A 23,628-nucleotide genomic window follows, 5' to 3' on the forward strand; every position below is an offset into this window, starting at 1 on the left:
TTGCTGCAGCTTAATGGCTTCAGCAAATGTCCCCCTTTGCCTTGCCAGGAGCAGAATCAGGATTGGTAATGCATGAATAGCTTGATTGCCTTCTGACAGGGTCTGGAGCATTGGTGCGCCTCGGCATGTGTATGTGGGTATATAAATGTGCTTTCATAAACATGTTCCCATCTTGGGTTGCAGTAGTGGTTGCCATAGCAACACCACTCTGTGTACTTGAGCTTTAACATTTGAGAGTTCACCCAGAAAATAAATCTGGTGTGATTATGAAGTACACTTGCTTGTTTTCTGAATTCTTTGGATAGAGATAGTTGAAAAAAGCAGAAAATTGTATTACTGCCTTATTCTTGTTTTCTGCTATAAACCATGCGCAGAATCATCAAAGCTGCCATCTGTCAAAATATAGTAAAATTCTAATAAAGCTGAATTGTAAATGTTGCCATCTTCAGATCTATAATGCCTTACAGTATCTGAAGGGGGGCTATAGGGATGCTGGGGATGGACTATTCATTAGGGACTGTAGTGATAGGACAAGGGGTAATGGCTTAAAACTTAAATGAGGGAAGTTTAGATTGGATATAAGGAAGAAATTCTTTCCTGTTAGGGTGGTGAGGCACTGGAATGGGTTGCCCAGAGAAGTTGTGAATGCTCCATCCCTGGCGGTGTTCAAGGCCAGGTTGGACAGAGCCTTGGGTGACATGGTTTAGTGTGAGGTGTCCCTGCCCATGGCAGGGGGGTTGGAACTAGATGATCTTAAGGTCCTTTCCAACCCGGACTATTCTAAGATTCTATGATTCTATAATGTATTATTTTTAAGGGCTTCATGTTATTGTTGAATTTGATGAAAGTGGTCCACTAAGCAAGAAATGAAGGAAAAAAAAAATTCTAGAAATTGTACTCTGAAATAATGATTTTTTTTTTTTTTCCTTTGTAAGTACTGACCTATTTTTCTACAGCAAGTTAGAAGACTGCTGGATGGTAACAACAGAAACATTTTGTTCATGTGTATCAGTATTTTATATATATATCATTTGAAGTCGTGGTTTATCCAAAAAAATTACTCATCATGAGACATTAGGTCTTTGCATGTCATGTGTATTTCTGATTTCCATGTGAAATCTTAGTAAGATTTGTCTTCTGTAACCACATAAAGGTGTCAGATTGATCCTAAGCTCTGCAGATGAGTTTGAGTCATCTGATCTCTGCCTCACCACCCTCCATTCTGGTCTCCTCAACAGAAGTCATAGAAACAGGTTTTTGTGAGCACTTGACATCACCAGCTGGATGCTTAGCGCTCCTGCGGGAAAATAAATTGGGCTCAGGTCAGTCACACATGCGGGATTTATAGAGGAAGGCTTTGTCTGTAGATCTGTTATTTTTAAAAGCAGATTTGAAATATTGTCTCTTTTTAAATTGCCTTATTTCATGTATAGTCATTCATATATCTGAGTTTATTCTGCTTGGAAGTGACATGCCCTTAGGTGTCTAAGTCACTTACAAGCTGTTTGCCTTTTAGAAGAGATGTGAGTGTGACTTACTAGGCTTATTGTCTGCAATCTGTATTTTACTGAAACTTGTTCTTAGGTCCTGAGTGTGTGTGATGCTTGCAGGTCTGCTGTATGCTGTGTCCTTTTGTCAGGGGGCACATTCTCTCAGGGAATAGACTGAAATTACAGGGCCAACTCTTGTCCATCTCTTATCTTCTTTGGCATAGACTAAGGGTAGATAATCTTGCATCCCAGTTGTTCTGGAGTCATCAGGTTTTTTTGACTTGACTTGACATTTTATTTCACTTTTATTTCTATTTTATTTTATTTTATTAAATACATGGGTTGAAATCACATAGTATATTTTAATGTTGGTTTGCACCTTTTCAAGTATAGTAGACTCCCATTAGCTCAGTTTTTTAGAGTGTAGTAGCTTGCAAGTGTACAGCTTTCAAATTTTTAAAGTTAATTTTCTAACACTAATTTAAGTGTGAGTGACTGGAGCAATTAACAAGAAAATAGAGATTAAAAAAAAAAAAGAAAAAGAAAAAAATCAGTGAAATGTGCCAAAACCAAAGGACTGGCAATGTAGAAATTTCCAAGGCATTAATGAGTCAATTAAAATTAACTTTCTTAAGAACTGCTAGGGCCTGTTACCGCAGCTATCATTGTTATCATTTTCAATTTAACCACCATTTACAGTAATTTTATATCACATCAAATTCAACTGTAAGGTTAAATGCAAATGCCCCAATAATAGTGTTCCTCTTGGTAAGCCTTTGTGGTTTATTTATTTCAGAGGCAGTTATAATGTCTGGGAAATTTAATGCAAAATGTATTATTGATGAAACTGTGAATTTGGAAAAAAATACAGATGCAGGCAAACTGTATGTTACTAGGTTAGCATGCAGGCAGTTGGTATGAGGAAAAATGGGAAAAGAGAAATGTGTTCAAAGAATAGTTTTGGGTGGGTTGATTGCTCTGTAAGAAGAGGTGGTTGCTACTAACTATCCCAAATCGCATTGAGCTTGAGGGGGCAGAGGGGATCCAGGGATGGCTGCAGTTCAAACCAAACTATGGCAGGAACTGGATGAAACACATGGCTAAAATTTCTTCCTTTGAATGAAATGTATTCTTATTTCTTGCAATTGCATCTCCTCTGAATTCATTTTGTTTGTTATAATTGTATAATGTCTCCAAGTCCCTGAAATCCAGCACTTGTTTTCTGAGGAATCCTTGGTGTAAGGTGGGCTTTCCCCACCCATTGGCTATTGTGGCTCCCCAAAGAAGAGATGCCAGAACTTGGTGGCAGTTCCAGCACCAGGAAGGTAGAAGCAAGGGCCTTTGGGACAGAGGTGGGGAAGGATAAAGTTGCTCTGAAGGAGCAGGACCCAGTGGGAAATGGGGATGGACAGGCAGAGCTGTGGGAAGGCAAATGGTGGAGGGGTGATTGAGGCAGGAACAAATATGTAGAACATAATTTCGTTCATTAGAACTAGTTTGGAACAGTGACTAAACAGACATATAGAGCGCATCCCTCCTAGCACTCACATTTCTGTTTCTCCATCCCCTTTTGTGCTTTTAGAAACACTGCAATGCTATCTAATGCCCTTCCCAAGGAAGAACAGCAGCATCTGTGTTGAGCACAAAGATGAGTGATTAATTCATTGTCTAAGGAACCAGTGTGTGTGCAGGGCTTCTCCTTTCTTGTTTGAGACTATTGTTCTGATATTTGCAAAGGAGTGTGGTAAAGAGTGAGCAACTAGAAAACAGCTGTTAACCACCCAGACTGGAGGGAAATGCTCTTTCTGAAAATGGAAGCAAAGGAAAAGCAGCAGCCCAGCATGTACCACAGGAAATGCACAGGCTCTGTAAGAGCCATTGTTAAAACCGCAGCATAATCAGGTTGGTACTAAACCTCCTGATTAGGCTAAGCATATATCATGGATGCTGTTAGCTACTCTAAGTTCAGTAAATATTTCTGAGTTTTGTTTCAGGTAGATAGGTATTTGCAAACTAAACATATCTGGGGATGGAGAAGATCCATGTTAGTAATACATGGCCCACAGAGACCAGCTGAGTCTGCCTTATCTTTGTGATAATTGTCTGTTGGATGAGAAGGAGCTTCCTATCAGTTCTTTCTCTGAGTCCCAGGACTTCAAAGGTTCTGAAAAATCAGCAGGAAAATACATACATGTACCTGTGCACACCTGGATGGCCCAGGCTGCTACAGCTCAAGCAGCTGACACATTTGATCCCTGCTTCAACAGGCAAGTTCAATCTTATTTACAACTGGGCATCATTGTCCATAAGTCATATCAGTCAGGGTGCATTATAGACCCTGTTCTTGTCATATAGTCATTCTTTGTGTTGTTATTAATAGAGTCCTGGTCCATGCTGCTGTTAACAATATAATAAAATTGGTGAGAGATTTTGAAGAAGTTAAATATTCTATGTCACTTATGTATGCCAGAAAGTAATCAATAGTGTTGCATGAAAAGACAACTTGGACTCAATTTAGCTGTGTTCTACACACCACTTTTTTCAAGTCTGACTTCTCTGTTGTCTTCTTCTACAGCACTGCACACTCTTTCGTATTGTGTTTGTCTTAAGTCAGCTACTGAAATGTGATCAATTAGCTTTGTCATTTGTTTTTATATGGCGGTTGTGAATGGTGACAAGGAACTTAATTTCCCTACTGTAACTGATCTGGTTGCCAAGCCCATATCCCAAACGTGAGGCATAAGCCGTTAATGCAGAAAATTAAGGAACTGATGATGGCAGGTATGACTTTATTTCTTGAATTACAGTGTAATGTAATGTTGCTGTTGACAAGGACATTGTAATCTCTTCTGCAAACAGCTTTTGTCAGGGATTTATAACTAAAGAAATTTGTCTAGGCCTGAAACTTGGCATCATCTCATTTAACTAAGTACTAAATTATTGTCGGATACACTTTAAAGACTTGTATGTGAGTGGGTGTTGATTTCTATGTTAGCTACAGCTACCTCCCCTTCAAACTGGTGACATTATATTTGCTTTGGGGGTTTGTCTAGATAAAGAATGATTTCAAGGACTAAGCAAAAGCACTCTTTATAGAAGATACTGAGAAGAAAATGAAAATTAAAGAACCTTTAAAATTGAGATTAATGAACAACCCTGGATTTCTGGTTTTATGATTATCGAAAGAGGCCATGTCTGTAGTACAGTTCCTGGGTAAAATTTGCCTTTTCAGTAGTGAACACTAAATGGCCCAAGAAGGTATTCACTGTGGGCAACATGTTAACACTTGCTGCTTTTCTTGCTGTGAATGAGCCTGCTAATTGTCTCAGCTATTTATGAACTGGATTTAACAACTACAGCACCAGTCACAAATAATTTACTATAATATATTCATATTGGTCTTTCCTTGGTTTCATGGTTCATATAAGCTGACCTTCCTGTTGTGGAGGTATCGGAGAGTGGCAGTGGTAACAGATGCAACACGTTTCACATAGTCCTTATTATATAGTTTTCAAAGGCTTCATTGATAAAGCATTCAAGCAGGAAAGGTATCCCAAAAAAAAAGTTTGTGTGTTTTGTTTTCTTTTTGTTTTTCTTTTTGTTTTTTTTTTTAACAAGATGTACCTATTAGGGTGTAGATGCGTAGATGCATAAATGCATTATTTTTAAGATCAAAGAACTGGTAGATAGTTTTGAAATGGGCAATAACAGTCTGATAAAGCTGACTCTCCTGATTTCTTGTGTACAGTTAATTGAAAGGATATTTAGCAATGATTTGGTAACTTTCTATAAACATTCTCCCCACAGATATGTGGGAGTGTAGAAATCCATATCAACTTTATCGGTCATCAGCATGGCTCTGCCCAGTATTGCAGAGTTTATGATCCCCTTTGCTGTCCCTATAGAATGGCTTTAAAGCTCACTTAGTGCTCATACAGACTTCTGGCATTTTGCAGTTGCTTTTTTATCTTAATAATAAAACAGGTACTTAACAACAATTAAATGCTGAAACAGCTTGCTGGCATATGGGATGAATTTTTCTATCTCCTGAAACTTCAAAAAGTGTCTTTCAAAAATATGTTCATTTTATGGTCTGTACCATAGAGAAGACCAAACTGGACTATTACAGTGGGGTTTGTTTGTTTGTTTGTTTTTTTCTCCTTGACTTCATATAGTTTATCCATACTGCAGTCCTCTGTTTTTTATGATTCTCTATGTAGTGTTTTCCTTATCCTTCTAATTCCTGCCTAAAATTAAATTTAATACTGGATCTGTAAGTCACACGTACTTCTTTAATTAGCCAATTACTAAATCAAACTGATAGTATAGATTACATGGCACAAATGACTTGTGCATTGCAAACAAGAAGACCCCTTTATAAAATCGCTGTTGGCATGGCTAAATACAATGCAGGCCCTAATCTCAGGTACTTTGTGGTAAGTGGTAAATTGTGCTATGTCCTTACACTCAAATAATGAACTTGGCAATATGAGCAGAAAAGTGAACAAATTCACTGGAACTACTCTTGCATTCTTTCACATGTGTTGATGAGAAGATCCCGTACTCCAAAGACTGGTGTCAAGTATAAAACTGAATTGAATACTAATTTTTTATTTTAGTTTACATAGCGGGGGGAGGGGAGGCTCAATTGTGTTGGTTTTGGCTTTCTGTTTTATTTTTGATTTTTGTGTTGTTTTCCTCCCAGAGTGAGATAACTGATTTGGGTGCTTTATATGAAACTTGGATTGTTGAGATACTAAGCTGTGGGATGTGATTACTACTCATCTATGTTAACAACCATTTAAAAAAATCATAGCATCTTTCTTTTATATATAGACTTAAATAACCTTTATCAATACACTGCATTGAACAATAGCATACAATTTTAAAATGTCATAGAGAAAAGGTTACTGCCACATATATGCAATGGTCTACATTTATAACCTCAGAAAAATTGGTATTTACCATGCAATTGCATATGATAAACTGCCTTAATTCCTGTTTTATGTGTAATATTGTTAAATGACTATAGTAACTCTAGAATCAAAATTATGTATTTTTGTAATATGGTGATGGTTGGTTTAGCTTTTAAAGGACAAAACACTTGCCTTTAATTTCTGATGAACAGTATGCAATGGAGTTGGAAAAATGAGGTTGTTGGGCACCTGTTGTGACACAAAACTGTGGGGGAAGAGGTGGACCTGCTGGATACAATCATATAATCAAAAAATCATAGAATACCAGGTTGGAAGGGACCTCAAGGATCATCTGGCCCAACCTTTCTTGGAAAAAGTACCATCTAGTCAGGGTGGCCCAACTCCCTGTACAGCTGAATCTTAAGTGTCCAACACTGGGGAGTCCACCACTTCACTGGGGAGTTTATTCCAATGGCTCATCTTGTGGTGAAGAATTCTCCTCTTTCGTCCAGTCAGAATCTCCCCAGGAGTAACTTGTACCCATTACCCCTCATCTTCTCCTTGTGACTCATATAGTAAGGGAGTCTTCATCTTCTTTGTGGCTATCCTTTACATACTGGAGTGTGAAATTGTAGCACTGCAAGTTCAGAGAGACCTTCACAAGCCTGAGGGTTGGGCTAACAAAGTCCATAAACTTCAGCCAGAATGGCTTTGGTTGCATAAATAATTTGTTGACTCAACCGCAATTTAGAGACTAACTTTCTTTTATCATTATTTAAATAATGCAGATTTTCACACTGATTTTAAACTCTGTTGCTTTCGCTTCATATGAAAAAATTTGGACTGCAGACAGAGAACTCATTTGTAAAGTGTATACAATAGCTGCACTTAAAACGTATACCTCATTTATGGGCTCTCTTGACTGTTTCTAGACTACCTGGCAAGATATGTAGGCAAGGGATATTAAGTAGCTGTTCAAGGACCAAGTTGGCATTGTACAGAGCTGGACAGTCTTTCAGTGGACAATAGGTGGTTTCATTATATCAGTGATTTCTAACAGTCTGGTCTCTGAAGAGAGCTTCAAAAGCTAAATTCTTTGCCATTAGAGGAGGTTCATCTATTATGTGGCCTCAGTACTGTTTTCTGGAGGTAAGTCTTAGAGAAAGAAAAAGACTTAAAATGTAAAAATGGAGGGATAATGTAGTGTTGCATATGTCAGTCCAATATCCATCACTGTGAGAGGTTTAATATCTTTATCTTCATTTAGTCTAATTGATGAGTGAATCTCATGTTTGAAAAGCCCTAAATTACAGATGCTTTATGTGTTGGAATAGCTATTGTCAAAGTATGGAGGAAAATGGCACCCTATTGTTGCAGTCTGGTAGAAATGATTTGTTGAAAATTGACTTTGAATGTTTGTACTGGAGGTCAGAGTTCTCTTTAGGGAGCTCATACTTCCACAGAAATATCTAGAAGTACCACAGATATGCCTTGCTATTAAGGGAATGATTTTGATATAAATACTTACCTGGCAGTGCTTTTGATTCATTAAAATGGGAAAAATAAGTGGAGCAAAACAGCTGGGACAATTTCTAAGTAAATTCATCAGTCATTCAGGAAATATGCATTTAAAATACCTATAAATAATAGAATGCTCCATCTAAATGAAAGCCTTTTATTGATGTGTAAGTACAGTGTCACCCTGAAATTTCTTTTTTAACTTACTATTTCCTTGTGTTTAGAATCAGATCAGGCAAGTTCTCTTAATTCTACTTTTTAAACTTTAACAGCATTATTTTGTATGGTGTGTGAAATGAAGTTGATGCACACAGTTGTTAAGCTTTAAAATTACTTTAAGGCCATAAATAATTGTTTTGGAAACTGTGCCTTCACTTGATTTCTTTTTTCATTTTGTTATTATTATCTTGGGAACTGACAATATAATAGGCTAACTTTTGTGCTTTGCCTTCGGCACTTGTAAATTCTCTTTATTCATATTCCTACAATATATTATATTCCCTTAAATATCATATTTTCTCTCTGACAAGGTTCAAGGTTCTGATCCTACAAAAGAAGGCAGGACAATGGAAATGGGGAAAGTGAAATACTAAGAACCCTGTTTATGCTTTGTATTGTGTACGTTTAGTTCTCCTGGGTTTACAAAGAATAGATTGTTCATACAGAAGGAAACAAATATTTTTAAATTTTGTTTTAATAGATAAAAAGATGGCCTATCACAAAGTAAATGCAGACCAGAGAGCACAGGGTCATTCTCCATACCTTGACAACGATGAGCTCCAAGCTACAGCACTGGAACTGGAATGGGACATGGAAAAAGAGCTGGAGGAGCCTGGCTTTGACCATTTCCAACTGGATGGTGCAGTCCAGCATCACCTGGGAAACTCACAGAGCCCTGACCTTGATCTTGAGCCCATCCAGCCTTCATCTTCTCCAAAAGGAAGATTCCAGCGGCTTCAGGAAGACCCCGACTATATCTCGCACTATACGAGACAGGCACCAAAGAGTAACCGCTGCAGTTTTTTTCAGATACTGAAAGTATTTTGCACTGCTTTGATTTTATTTATTTTTGGAATTCTGATAGGATATTATGCACGCAAGAAATGTGCTTCTCCCTCACCATCTCAAGAACCAAATAACGCTCATACCTACCATGAAATTCTCAAGGAAATCAAAGCTGAACATATTCAGCAGATTTACAGGTATGTACCTTGACATGTTTTTGTCTAAATGCAATCAGGTGCCAATGTTAAGACTTCTTGTGATTTGCTTTATATGAAATCTTATTTACAAACTTTGACTCTTTCTTCATGTTCAGTTTTCTCATGGTACTTGAGAAGCTCATATATATATCTGTGAAACTTGTGTAATTTTTAGCAGTATGAACTTGTGTTATTTTTGTTTTTGCTTTAATAATGTTCTATTGCTAAGTTTATTAATAGTAGTTGCTTTAACAAAGCCCCATTTAATCTCTGGCAAATAAGTGAATCCTGTATTTTGTTTTTCAATCCATATAGTAAAGTAAACCTTTAGTCTGCATGGGTTTAGGATGGAAAATTGACCTCTGAACTCTGAAGGACTGGATTTTTTTTGTTTTTTCTTTGTGTGTCTGGGTTTTGTTTTTTTTTTTGTATTTTTTTTGTTTTTTTTTTTAGTACCTGTTTCACGAGTATAAAATATTGTAAAATATTTACTGACTGGGTTGGAATTTTTTTTTTTTTTTTTCCTCCATGTGGAAACTTTTCACTGGTTTAAAAGTTTATATAACATGTTCATATGAGAGTATAGTCACTTTTCTGTAGCAGTGGATGTGGAGAAAACTAGGTTTTCCTGCCAACTTTGAAAGTTATTTCTGTGTGAGAGGAGAGATGAGCTTATTTCTGGCTTCTGGAGCTGCAAGTTCCTTTTTCATGATAAAGGAAAATGCATCGTAGACTTTTTTTGTTTTTGATCAGTACCAGCTCAGGAGGAGCAGAAATTACATACCTGAGGTTAGAAATATTGTCACGGATGTCCAAAGAGTCGTTCTTGGGTGCATCAGAAGTGCATTGAAAGTAACCATAGAAGCCTTCTAAGATAGTATGTCTTTTATTATATTTGCTAAACCAAACCTAAAAACCTAAAGCAGTTAGCACCATATTTTGAGCCAACGCTGTTACTAAATTCAAGGAGAAAAAAACAGCTATGAAGGATTTCATGTCATTTTTCATATGCTGAACTGACTCTGTAGCAATCTAATTATTTTCATAATGAGAAAGGGTATAGGTGATGAAAAGTGTTGATTCTGAATGGTAAGAAATTGACCGTTTTGTCTTCTCAGAGAGTAAATTGAAATGAATTCTGTCATTAGGCTTAGTTGTGAACAAAGCATTGGCATAAGCTAAGCCCTACTGACTGGGTATTACACAAATTACAGTAAATTGCAGAGAAGCCTGTCAGTCTCAGGGTAATGCTCCAATACTTTGTGTTTGGGGACAGAGAATTTCTTGCCTTTTTATTATTTCGAAGTCTGCTTTGAAAACATCCCTTTTCAAACTCTTTATCGCTTTTCAAACAATTTCAGCTAGCTATTGGGATATCAGTGAGAATCTGGACTTTAGGTAAAATGAATTATATAAATATTTTGGAACCTAAAAAACTTACATAGCTGCTATACTTTAATTAGTGTAATTCTTGGCATTTGGTAGTTTTTCCCCTCTGTAATAGAACGATTTCAACAAATTTATTCAAGCATGCAGCTACCTATCAGTTCTGTATATAAATATACAATCAATGCTTTTAGTATACCGCATTACTCACAAGATTTTTCTTGACCCAGTATTTTGATCTGAGACAGATTTTATCCCATGTTAAATTGCTTTCTCTCAACATCTCTTTGGCAAGTCAGAGTTACTGCAGTGAAACTTGCATATATGTAGTCCCACAAATATAGAACATGCAACGTATGTTGGCTGGGGGGGGGGGGGGGGGAGGGGAAGGCCAAACCTGACAAAATCAATATGTTTTATTGTAAAGCTTCTTTCAATATAATATGCTTTGAGTTACTGGGAATAAGTGGCAGATTCTTAGCTTGCAGTTTCTAAATGTTACTGAGAATGACATTAATTTGATTTTCTTAGCTTACTACTTAGATCAGACTCAATAATGGCAAGGGATTTTGCTAACAGTCCTGATAAAGGACTTAGGAGAGAAAAGAACGTGCAAAAGACACACAGTCATATCGCCCAAGCTGACATCACCTTAATGTGCTTGGAGGTATGGAGTAGGAACTTCCTATTGGAATGAAATCTGGTGTGGTCAGATGAAGCTTTGAGGGCTGGAACCCTCTGGGCAAGAGGTTGCAAAAGTGCATCAGGGGACTTGTGATGATTTTGTTGTGTTTTGGACTGTATTCTGTTTGAGCCAAATGAAGCTTCTCTGCCAATTTGCATTGAAAATGTAGGATCATATAGGATAATAGCAGTTTGTCTGCATGGGTTGCTGCAGTGGGATATGCAGATGCTCCTGTCCAGCTTCTTTGTTGAAGCTCTTGGTAAGAGCTTGTGCACTGCTCTTCTGTCAGTCCCATACTGGCTGGCTGCATCACCTAGGTGCATGTTAAGCATTTTTCCCAGCAGACATACTAGAAACTGCTGGTAAGAAAAGTCACTATGTTGACTTTTATTCCTTCAGCTTTGCACCTTGCTTTCTGTGAAATGCCACTGCTGCAGAAATTAAGTGCAGTTTAGCATGGTTGTAATTACTGGCCTTGGCCAAGTTGCCTAATTGACGATGCCCAGATTTTGCTTATCTCATATCTTGCTAAGATTTTATATTTTAGAATAGTAAACATTTAATTTTTGTTTAAACTGAACTTTGGTGAATATTTTCAGTTAAAGCTTGCATTGAATATTTTTAACAAAATCTAAAGGGCCAAGGCAATGAAAGCACTAAAAGTAGCAGAAATGCAGTCCCGTCAAAGACCTCTAAGATCATAATAACTACTGCTGTCCAATTGGGCATCTTTTTCTTAAAGAAAATATATTGTGTTGCATGTTTAACAGTGCTGAACACTTCAATAGGGAAAATATGAAAAGTGGTATTTGTATTTTATACAGAATTATTTCAACTTTGTTACTCTAACAACAGATAAAAATGAAACAATCCTAATATGTTTGGAAAATATGGGGCTATTGTAATTTTTTAGGAAGTTTTAATTTTGGTGTTGACTTCTGTAAATTGAACCAATAAACAAAAGATTCATGTTATAGTAAGGGTAAAGACAAATGACCAGTTGTGTTGATGTTGATGATAACTCTAGCTGTACCTTATTTGTCATATTAGTTAATTCTCACAAGCATGATTTTTAAAATTCTTATAACGTTATTCTGCTTTACTCTGTAATTCCTTTCAACAATCATATAGCTTGGCTGCTATCAGTTTCACAGTCCTCTTGGATAATTTTTTTCTAGGATTAAGACTTGGGGGTAGGGGTGGCACAGATGGAGTCTTTGCTCTTCATCGCGCTTATAGGACAGCTCCTACATTTCAATGCTGCTTTTCATCTTGTGTATTCTCACTCAAATGCTTTCTTTACTATCATTTCCCCCACCCCCTCGAGCAATAGGGAGGTTTAAATCCCTTTGTAATATGTCTAGTTGTAACTAACTGTCCTTTGGAGGCATATCTGTTCCTCCTTCCAGCTGGTAATATCACCTGCAGAATCTCCCAAATCCATCTCTGGCAAGAATTGATTTGTCACTGGTGCCTGGTGCCATCCATAACTTAATTCTTCAAAGGGCTTTGAGAGGCAACATCAGCTCTCCTACATGCTCAAGGCCAAAGAAACAAAAGTGCCTATGCAGTGAGAAAAGGAGTTTTCTTGTTTTTTCTGAAAGTGAAGGAAGAAACTTCCACATTCAAGTGTTTCTTACCCCTGATCAGTTATAATTGATACTGTTGAAACTGTAGAGTTTCAAACCTTTTTATCCGATAAAGTCTGTGAAACACAGACCTGATGAGTAAAGAGTGCCTAGAAGTTCTTGGAAGATTTCATTTCTGGATATTTGGACTGAATTAGATTTACAGAGAGCTGCTCGGCAAAATTGCTGTTGCTGTCCTAGGAATGCGAAATCGTGGCAGGAGCAGAGTCTCTGCTTCCAAAGGAAGAGTATGAGGAAAGAAAAGAGAGCTCTGGTCACTGCTTCCCTTAGGAAAGACCCATTTTGTCCCTACTCCTGTTAACAGCTACTGTTAATTAGTAGCTACCTACTGACATCTATGTGGCTGATGGTAGCAGTCTTTTGCCCTAGACCACTGCTCACTTTATCTGTGATCTGAGCAGTTGTCTTGGTGTCCCCTGTATGCAAGCAAATTCTATTTTTTCTCTTTTTTGTCATGACAGCAGTTGAAGAATGCATTGCAAAAAACAAATCTTAGCGGGAACTCATCCTGTTTGCTCCTGTATATCAGCGTTACATATTTATTGCATTGCCATAAAAATTACAAGTATTAAATATAATTAGAATGAGTCTTTATTTTTGCCAACTACATCTTTAGAAATGGATGTTGGCACATGCCTGGGTAACTGGGAGCTAAGGAAGCATTCTGTTTCATTTCCACTGTGTAATGACTTGGGGTTGTCTTTATTCACATGATAGTTTGGATGTGTATTTATAAGTACAAAGTCCCTTTTGAAAGGAGATAAGAGTAATGTCAAACAAATGAAAGTTCCCACTTATGTTCCTGCTGCCTGGCCAGGGAAGAATGGCTCCGAGAACATGGGTATGTGTCTTTTGTGGAAAAAAGATGCCCCACATGACCTGAGTGGTATTTGTGGAACAGCGGCTTGATAAATTTAGGCTACAGATAGCCACTTCTATCAAATACGTTTTTTTTTTCTAAGCAAAAACTAGGTTATATGTGTACTTCAGAGATCTTAATAAAAAGTTGAAAGTCTCGTCTCTTTTATAGCTTCGTTCAATATTCGTTTTCTTTTTTTTATATTATTTCTCCTACCTCCTCTCCTTCCTCCCACCCCCCACGATAGACATAGCTCTTTCATTTGTTTCTGTAGAAGAAAGAATGAAGCATTATGTTCACATAATGTTTGACAAGGAGATGTACGTTTATTCCCGTTAAGGTCAGTTACAGCATATGCTCATATGCTTATAAAATTCCCCTTCCTTTCTGAATAAATGTCATAGCTTATGGTTATTTTAACATTCAAAGGACATATTTCATGTTTCAAATCCACCATATGGTTCACTGAGAAGAGTTTTTCCTCTTGGTTGATAATTTTTTTTAATGGTAACCATAAAAATACATTTACTGTCAGATGTTTGGTTTGGGAAGTCATTCACAGTGAAATCTGTTTTTTTTGTTTGTTTGTTTGTTCAGTGTTGTTTTTTTTTTTTATTTTATTTTATTTTTTTCTGTCATTTGTAAATGAATTACACAGTGTTACCTTAAAATATTTTTTTCTAAGCGATACACCAGAGTCATGTAGTGAGAGCCCATAAGTATGGCTTCTGTCTTACTCCTCCTTTCATGAAAACAGCATGCAGTCTCTGCTAGGGAGAATAAAAAGAAAATCATGATTGGGTGAACTTAACAGTTAGGAAACTCTTTAAAGACAAAAGAAGTATTTTAGTTGTCTTGATTGATTGATTGATGGCTTGGCTTCGCGAGCAAAGATTTGTGAAGGGCTTTAACCACTCTTACTACAAGCACGATGACCAAGGGCATGTGGGATATGCAAATCTGGTTGGAAAAAAGGGTGCTTAGGCAATCAGGAAGAGTCTGACCGGGACTGTCATCTCCTGAGCGATCTCGAGCTACCCATGCGCTGGTCCGCCCACATGCAAGGTTGGATCTGCAGCTTCCCATGCACCTTGTCACCTACCATTTTGACCCTCGCCTGTCCATTACAGACAAGTGAGAGTAAGTCCTTCCAGTCTGTGCAGTGGATTCTTTTAGGTGAGATGTAAGAAAATAAACAAATGTTTGCCAAACCTCTGAGACTTTCTCTCAAGAGAAGCAGGAAGATTAGTCTTATGTGATGTTGTGGCTGGACATCGTGCATCATTTGTGTGAAAACTGAGAATGATGCTTCTGAGTATTTTCTCAGAAATATCATTCCAAGAAGTGGATTTTGTGGGCTAGAAAAATGTATAATAAGCTTATTGGCAATTTTTGAGGACGATTCCCCTGCCTCCCATAAATCTGCCTTTTTTTGTGGTACAGTGTCTGTTTCAGTGCAACATTCACAAGCTCAGCCTTGAAAATTGAGAGGGGAAGATGGGCAACAGCTCAGTACTGCTGAGAGATTACACGAAACAGAGGTCTTGGGAGGGGAGTCATGGTCCTGTTCTGCATTAGGTGGAACAGGACCTGACAACAGAACTTCTCCCATTGCAGTGCTTTCCTACACATCTGCGTGTTGGTACGGCACCTCATGTTTCCTAAGAAAGAGTAACTCTAGTTTTTGATAGGCTATAAAGTATGAATAAATTTTGCTCTAGTCACTTATTTTCAGATTGCATAAACTTACTTATTTTAAAATTAAAGTTTATCTTGCTAAAATTGCCTTAAACTTGTAGCAGAAGTTTGGTTAGGATTTAGTTAAGGGAACCAATTTCCATGGCCATTAGCCATCTACTTCTTTACCATGATTGCTGAAATCTGTGGGGCAATTTAGAACAGGCAATTCTGAATGGGGACAAGTACTCGTTTTCCTGATATGTGATGAACTGAGTTGTGCTAGCATGGGGTGAGGAGTCTAGCACACCTCCTTCCTGCCTGCTTGGGGAAATGAAGGGACTGATGATACCTTGAGTCTTCCTATTTGTCTGGGATGCCCCCAGGACATCTTGTTCTCCCTTTTGCCTGTACATGTTTGTTGCTGTTTGGAAAGCTCAGATTTTCAGGGGTTGTTTCTGTTTCACTCTGACAAACAAACAAATGGTCAAATGTGCATGGATTTTAAAAATTCATACATTTTAAGAAACTTTTATTGAGTATTAAGCCCTGTACTTGACTTTACCTGAAAAAGAGAAATTATTGACATTCCTGAGCATTTCTGACACTAATGCTGGCTAAAAGGCAGTATTTAGAGGCAAAAAACTTATTTATGTTGCCATCCATCAGCTTCACAGATGTAACCAAACCATATTTCTTCTAACAGAAAGATTGCAGAAGAAAAAACTACACTGCCTGCTGAGATGACATCCAGCTTTTGATTTTAAGACAATTGCTTCCAATGGGGAAATATCAAAGGATGCAGAAATTAGACCAAGTTGTCCTTCACTGTCCAGTCCTTGCAGCTCAGTACAAGGAGAATCAGCAATTTTGCCTAGTGGTCCCAGGGACATACTTATAAAGATCCTGAGAAACAAACCTTTCAGAACAAAACCCCTTAACAATTTTGTTAGTGGTGGTAGATACGTGGACTATCTACTAATTACCTGAACAACTGCAAGAGTTTGCTTCTGCTGAGTTAACTGTATTGGCTCCCAAGTTCTTAGCAATACAGTATAGTATGCTCAGAGGTGGCTGTTATCTCTGAGGAGATGGTGGCGCAGGGCATTGCAAAGACTTCTCTTGTAAAATTTCTCAAGCACCAGACACTCTCAAATTCCTATTTAGGATGCATCTCTCATCAGCAGAGTGTAAAACTGAGGTCTGTTGGTACTCTTGAGATACGGCGTTTGAGTGGAGTGCTGCAATTCCATCTTATGCACTGCAACAATTAGCAATTAGTTTTCTGCCTGTACACATAAATCAAATTAACAAAGCCTCAAGGGAAAGAATTTTCTCTACCCTCTTTGGTGGTGTTTTGACATGCAGTTCCCTACAGTGAGCACCTATGACAGCCATTTGCTAGAAGCCTGCTAATAAGTCAGACTGTTACCAAATATACTGGGAGCAGCAGGACCGCAATTTGTAGTGCAGTATTAAGTTCCTCTTCATGCAGCATTTGTAACTGAAGGCTACTAAGAAGGATTGCTAGGAATCGATCAGGGATAATGAAATTGATAGTCTGAATAATAATCCATTTTAATAATAGTTTTTTACAGTAGTCTTGCATTAAGGGGCTTCTATTCTCATTTCAGTTCTCTTTCAAAGCTGATGAGTTTCTGAAGTAGTAGATGCCACACTGAAGCAAATGTGAAAAGTTCGGGCTTTTCCCAGTAATACTGGAACTTGTGCAGTCTTAAACTTCTCAAAATTAAACAAGCTGACTGTGTTTGAATTTTTAGAGTACCCTCTATGGACAACAGGTTAAATAATGTAGGAGGTTTCTATGTGTCTCATCTTTTTCTCAGTCTCAATGGGTAATCTTTAAACATTGGAGAAGTCTCATCCTTTGTGTAAGTTGATGATTCCCTTGGACAAACAATTGACACAGATTTACATATATATGATTTCCTATTGAATTAGTTGATGTCCAAGTTAAAATACGCATAAAATACACTTACCATATGAGTATTTTTTCAAGGGTGAAAAGGTGGTAATATTCCAGTTTAATAAAATTTTCTCTATCCATTTTTTTTCTTTTGGTGAGATAGAAAAGTTGAGAAGTGAATTGAAATGTTTCTATGAAAATGAAGTGTTCAAATGGCTCAGAAATAAAAATATATGGAAATCTTGTTTCTTGGAAACATCAGGATTTTTATTCCTAACTGGGGACTTTTGTGTGTGTTGTGACAATTCCTTCCACAGCAATATCTGGTCCTCAGCCAGCTTAATGTCTTTGTTAAAGCTGGTTACTTAACAGAATGAAGGAGATAACATTAACAGAAGTGAGCGGATAACATTTGAGGGGTTTGTTCATTTTACCTTTTCTAATGTGTGTCAAACTTTGTTAGCCAGTAGTCTAATTAAGTGGGTTATGTGAGGCTTAAGGAAAAAGGTCTCTATTGCTGCAGGGGTTAGGACCCCATCAAAGATTGACTTCTCTCCAGCAGATTGTAGAAAGCTCTTCAGAGTGGAGTTTGTATGAATCGTAGCATTTTTGCTGAGATCTGGGACTAGAGAAAGGAAATAATTCGGGATAGCTTTCATTTGGAAGTTTAGGGCATGGCTGAAGATTGATCTATAACACAGAATTGACCAATTGACCAAAGTTTTGAAGCATTCTACCTTGACTCAACTATCCAATATTTGTGTTATGCTTAAGTGGCAGTAATTCATTTTGCTTCTGCTCAAGTGGCAAACTGGAACCTGTAGACTGGAGGAACCCAGGACTTCTTCAAAACATGAAGAGAGGAGACAGCAGAAAGAAGGTTAAATAGTTAAAAATGGGTAAGAAGACCATGAAGATGTCAGTACGCCTTTGATGCAAATTGTTTTCTCTGTTCTATGAGGGCAGATGTGATTTAGCAGACAGCTTACATGTTTACAGTTAACGATTGTGGCTGAGGCAGGAACATGTTCCCAGCGGTTCTGGAATCTGTTTCCTGACAAAGGCTACGTGAGCCCAGGCTGATGCAGTGCAGACTGAGAGCATTTAATTATTTAAATAGCTGGGTGAGTGCTATTTGTGAACAAAAGGTGGTTTCTCTGAGAAGTTGCCTGTTTCATGGCCATTTGTTAGTAATAGTCATTGAATGCTTTGCTTTTAATAAATGCCAACCTAGGTGATAGTCCCTGTGATGTGAATTATTAAATAAATAGACAAGCTTCGAAAAAGGCCATGTGGTCATGAATAATGCTTCTGTTCCCTGTCAGCTATTTAGGGAGCAAAGCAAGAAACTGAATTATTCATGATATCCTTAGTGCAAGGCAAATGAAACCTGCTGCTGTGTTGCTAGCAGCGCAAATACTGACTTAAAATATACAAATGGTTTTCTTCTGTGATATCATGCTTGTTTTTCTTTGTTAATATGTCTAGAAACTATTAAAGAAAATTAGACCCTGTGATGAAAAATAGTTAAGTTTGCATAGTTCCTAGCACAGACCCTGTGGAGGTTTTAATTTGTGAATTACCTAGCCTATATGCTAAAAAGATACATGAGACATTGTGTTTTGAAAGTTAATACAGCTATTCCTTTTGTTCACATTGAAAACTTTTTTCGTAAATACATTTTCCTGTAGGCAGAATACATATTTATTCAGCTGTCCATTTATATATGGAGTTTTGTGCACATGCATAGATGTGATTTTGCGTAGTAGCTGAAGTTCTGTCAGTTACAGTACCCTTATCAAAACTGTCATATGTTCTAGTGCTCAGTATTGCTTCTTCCCGTGTTTGTGCCTGAAGCCTGATTGCCAACTAATCCCAGGGCCAAAAGTGCTTCCTGTATTCATAGATCCTTTGAAACTGTAAGAACTCAAAAAAAAATGATGACTCTTATAAATGCCCAGAGATATTAAGGGCACAGTTCTACACTGGAGGATGGGTGTCAGCTCTTAATATAGTTACTTGTTACTTATGAGAGACAAATATAGGTTGGGGGGCTTTTTCATATTGAAATAAGTATAATGTAGAATAAAAAATTAAGTTAGTTGATCACAGTGGAGAAATGTATCTGCATGAAAATAGATACCTGGGCTTCTTAGTCAGGGGAGGGTTGCGTGTGTGGTGGTGTAGGGGATAGGGCAGGGAGGAAATTAAGAAGAGCCAGTGGCTGAAAGATCAAACATTAAGTTAACAAAAAAACTATACACCGCACAGATAAGGAGATGGGTGGAACAAACTTCTTAATGGCTTTATTTTGTTGGGTGTTCTATAGCCAAACTAGCATTTTACTGTTCAACACAATGCAAAATCTATGTATGTGGCATAGAAAAGGCAAGGTGATTTAGTGGTTTCTCTGGTTTTTTTTCCCCAATCTCCATGCTTCATAAGTCTTTGCAAAGATTTTATTGAAGCATACTGAAATCAGCAAGATTTATTTTATGTACAGAAAAGATCTTGGAGTGCAAGTTTAAAAAAACGTTAGTAGTTTGGATGTTGAATGAGTTCCTCATGAGATAGTACTGCTCTTTTTCCTTATGGTAAGTGCAAGGACAGTATGAAGGAAAGATAATTCTGAATTTTTGACCACATTTTAAAACTTACAACTGGTAGCTCTGAACTGCAAGTTAATATATAGCTTGCTGTGTTTTGGTGTCTGTAGCCCTTAGTACCTGGAGCAGGAGACAACAGCCAGAGGAGCACAAGAGGTGATTTTTACATGTGTACTGCAGCAACTGTAAAAAAACATTGGAACTAGATGAACTTACCATTCTATGATTCTATTATTACTGTGTTGTTTTAGCTTGGGTGATTAAGAGGGCTTGATACTCTCTTTTGATTAATAAGCCAAACTAGAACAGAGGATTTCAGCTCTGGTGGTTGCAGGAGCTGAGGCGGAACCAGGCATCATCGCGAGGCTGCTAGAAGGCACATGGAGTTGTTTATAGCACTGCAAGGCAGTTGGGCATTATCTGGGATTTGCAGCTCTCCGGTAGCAATTTTATTTTTTTTTTTCACCAACACTGTTAAAACAAGAATGATTTTTTTTTTTATTTTAGAAATGCAAAACTAAACAAATTAATTCCTACTTTAGTCTTATGGATTTGGAAATTGGTTTTACATGCTTTTGTCTCATCCTGGCTGGATGAATCTAACTCTCTTTTTACAGTTTTGTCAGTGCTGCTGCTGCAGAACTTATGTACTGATTGCAGTGGCAGCAGTGATCAGTGGGTCCCAGTGGAAGAATAAGGCTTGTAGAGGTGAGGGCTCACTTTCATCTCTCTCATTTTCTCCCGATTTAGTATGTCTTGAAGTTAAAAAAGTCTTGCTGTTCAGGAAGCAGTCAAGTGTATCAGAAGGAGTCATAACCATGGTTAAGTGCTGGTAGCATGATTGAGTCATATACCATACCAGGTTGGAAGGGTCCTGGAACAAGGAACGTCTGGTCCAGCCTTTATAGGCAAAGCATGACCTAGATTAGATGGCCCAGCTCCCTGTCCATCCGAATTTTAAAAGTGTCCAGTGTTGGGGAATCCATTAGTTCTGTGGGGAGATGATTCCGATGACTGGTTGTTCTCTTTGTGAAAAATTTTGCTCTTGTGTCCAGTCAGAATCTCCTCAGGTGTCACTTGTATCCATTAGCCCTCGTCTTTTCCAAGTGACTATTTGGAATCTCCATTGTCTTTGTAACCACCCTTTAAATACTGGAACATGGTGGTCAGGTCTCCCCTGAGCCGCCTTTTCTCTAGGCTGAACAAACCCCATTCTCTCAGCCTTTCCTCACATAGCAGGCTTCCCAGCCCTTGAATCATCTTTATGGCCTTTGTCTCTGCACTCTCCAGGCTGTACACATCTTTTTTTGTGTAGTGGGGACCAAATCTGAACAGGTGTGGTCTCACAAGCGCTGATTGGATCCCTTCCCCTTGGTTAACGTAATTAAGATGGATACTAAAAATCAAATTATCCTATACCAAACTAGAGTTTTAAGTAAGTGAGAAACTCTAGGGACATTCCTGAAAATGATAGAAAACAGAATTATCTAAAGATGAGTCTTAAGTATTTGTTACGTGCTGTTGTGCCATTCATGAAGAGAGATTTTGGGATGAGAATAGTGATATTCCACCAGTAATTCAAGATCAGTTCCCTCAAAGGAGAAATTTTTACTTTTTCTAGAATGAGGGAAAAAATAATTCCATGCGGTAAAGGATGGTAATAATTGCTGTAAGGGTTACTGTAGTTGTACACAAACAGTTTCCTAGTTTCTTAGGCCAGACTATGATACAGCATGTAAATAGTGTCATAAAAACAGTTAAAAGATCACTTCAAGGAAAAAGTGTGACCTTCGGAAGAATAGCAAGGCAGCTATTCCAGAAGCAGCAAAAGCATATTATGGTACTGACTATTTGTAAACCCTTAATTAGATGATGTTATAGTAATGGAAAAGTACTGTTTTTTTCTAGATTCACCTCCAGCTAGAGGATGTATCTTTATGCTTTTTTGTAATGCAAACAATGTATGAGTTTCTTTTTCAATTGCAAATGCTATAAAACTTTGCCAAAAAACTCTTATTTTTCCTTGCCCCACCAGTATTTCAATTCATGGAAACATTAGAACGTATTCAGGACTTGTGTATTATTGTTATAGCTAATAGGGAGATAATCCATCTCTGTTAGCATATTTTTGAGACAGTATTTAAACTGCCCTGGGAATATTTGAGAATGCATAGTCAAATCAAATTATTTTTACTTACAGTATTACGTGAGCACTGACTTTGAGAGAGACTATATTCTACTAGGTATGGAAAATTAAAGTGACTATTTGCTTACAGGTGATTATATGGCTCTGACTGTATGTAATGGAGGAAAGCTCTGTGGAGAAGACCTTATTTGTTCTTGAAGGCAATGCAGCAAAATTTTTGGTTGCTTTTCCCTGTTTACCAGAAGAGTTTCAGACCTACTGGAATATTACATCTAGCCAGCCTAGAATGCATGGAAATGTTAAAGTACAAAAGTACAGCTTCACAAAATAGTTATCTCTTGAGGTGAAATTTGAATTTTCAGAGGAGGCTTAAGTATTTAGGGAAAATGAAGACTGGGTGAAGTCAAGAAAGACTCCTTGATGGTATTCTACTTGCATTCCTGTCAGAATGCATGTACCATGATCATGTTTTGATTTCATCAGAATAATTACCTTTACTTGATTTGACAAAAAAAAAAAAAAGGCTAAACAAAAGACAGACGTGAATTGCTACTTAACCACAATTATGCACTGGGAGTCAGAAACGAAGTGTGAGTTCATGCTGTTTGGCCACTTCTTTAAAGAGGTAATGAAATATTTTACTTTAAATTCCTTGCTCCCCTCGTCTCCTCCCCCCCCCCCCCCCCAATATCATGTAGAATTTTTCTCTTTTTCTTGTGTATCTTCAATTTGAGCAGAAAGGAGTGGTCAACGAAATTCGGCCATGGATGGGTTTTAAGTTATTATGATTCCAGTTATAGATAGAACGAACTTCAAAAACATAATAAAGATGAATTGTGAATTAAAATGAAATTTAAAAGTATCATTTTAAGCAATATACTGGAGATCCTGAAAATGGAGCTGTGGTTCTGAGTAGAAAAGCACAGGATGAACTAAGGCAAATTATATTATTTTTAAATGCTCTTGATACAATTTCCATTGATACCACTGAAAGGTATCCATCCCACAAGTTTGCAACTCTCTTTGAGATGGTCTAAATAGGTAACTAAGTAGCATAAATCTAATTTAGTTCTCTTTCAAAGTAGACTTAAACATTGGGTTTTGATTCCAATTTCCGGTTTACTAGTATTATTTTCCTGAATTTCCCAGAGTTCTGAATTTACAATTGTATAACTAAGTTCAGAGTCTTTTATTTAAATTTTAATTATTTATGGTTAACAATGTGGCCATTTTAACGTTTTCTTTTTGTTAGGTGAGATGTCTGTCATGTCTTGGCACACCTGAGCAATGGGAGTAAGACACTGGGATTTATTTTTTCACTTAAAAAATAACCATGGCAATCCTAAATTTTAAGGCAAGTCCTGGGAAGATCAAATCAGGTTGCTTGTAACACTCATACACACTTGTTTTATAAGAAATAATTTTAAAGAATAGTTCTGTGCATAGAAGGAACAAAATAACTAAGATCATGATAGTATAGATTTTTAAAATCTTGTCAGGATTTTTAAAATCTGCTTCAGCAGGTATATAGGCTGGAAACTGGGGTGGCAGATGCTTTCATTAGCTG

The 23,628-nt window shown here is 37.4% G+C and overlaps 1 protein-coding gene across 16 annotated transcripts in view; it reads left to right on the top strand.

Moving 5' to 3' along the window:
* NAALADL2 (N-acetylated alpha-linked acidic dipeptidase like 2) overlaps window positions 1-23,628 on the top strand; it is a 489,547-nt gene that overhangs the window by 216,770 nt on the left and 249,149 nt on the right. For all 16 annotated transcript variants that reach the window (XM_062603417.1, XM_062603427.1, XM_062603416.1 and 13 more), the window contains one exon: window positions 8,625-9,126. In XM_062603417.1, coding sequence (XP_062459401.1) covers window positions 8,633-9,126 — 494 coding nt within the window. In that variant the 5' untranslated portion in view covers window positions 8,625-8,632. The remainder of the gene's footprint in view (window positions 1-8,624; window positions 9,127-23,628) is intronic.

Source organism: Pezoporus occidentalis, unplaced genomic scaffold (genome assembly GCF_034315485.1).
Source record: "Pezoporus occidentalis ecotype Australia unplaced genomic scaffold, CSIRO_AGI_Poc_V1 ctg8, whole genome shotgun sequence".
Taxonomy (NCBI): Eukaryota; Metazoa; Chordata; class Aves; order Psittaciformes; family Psittacidae; genus Pezoporus; species Pezoporus occidentalis.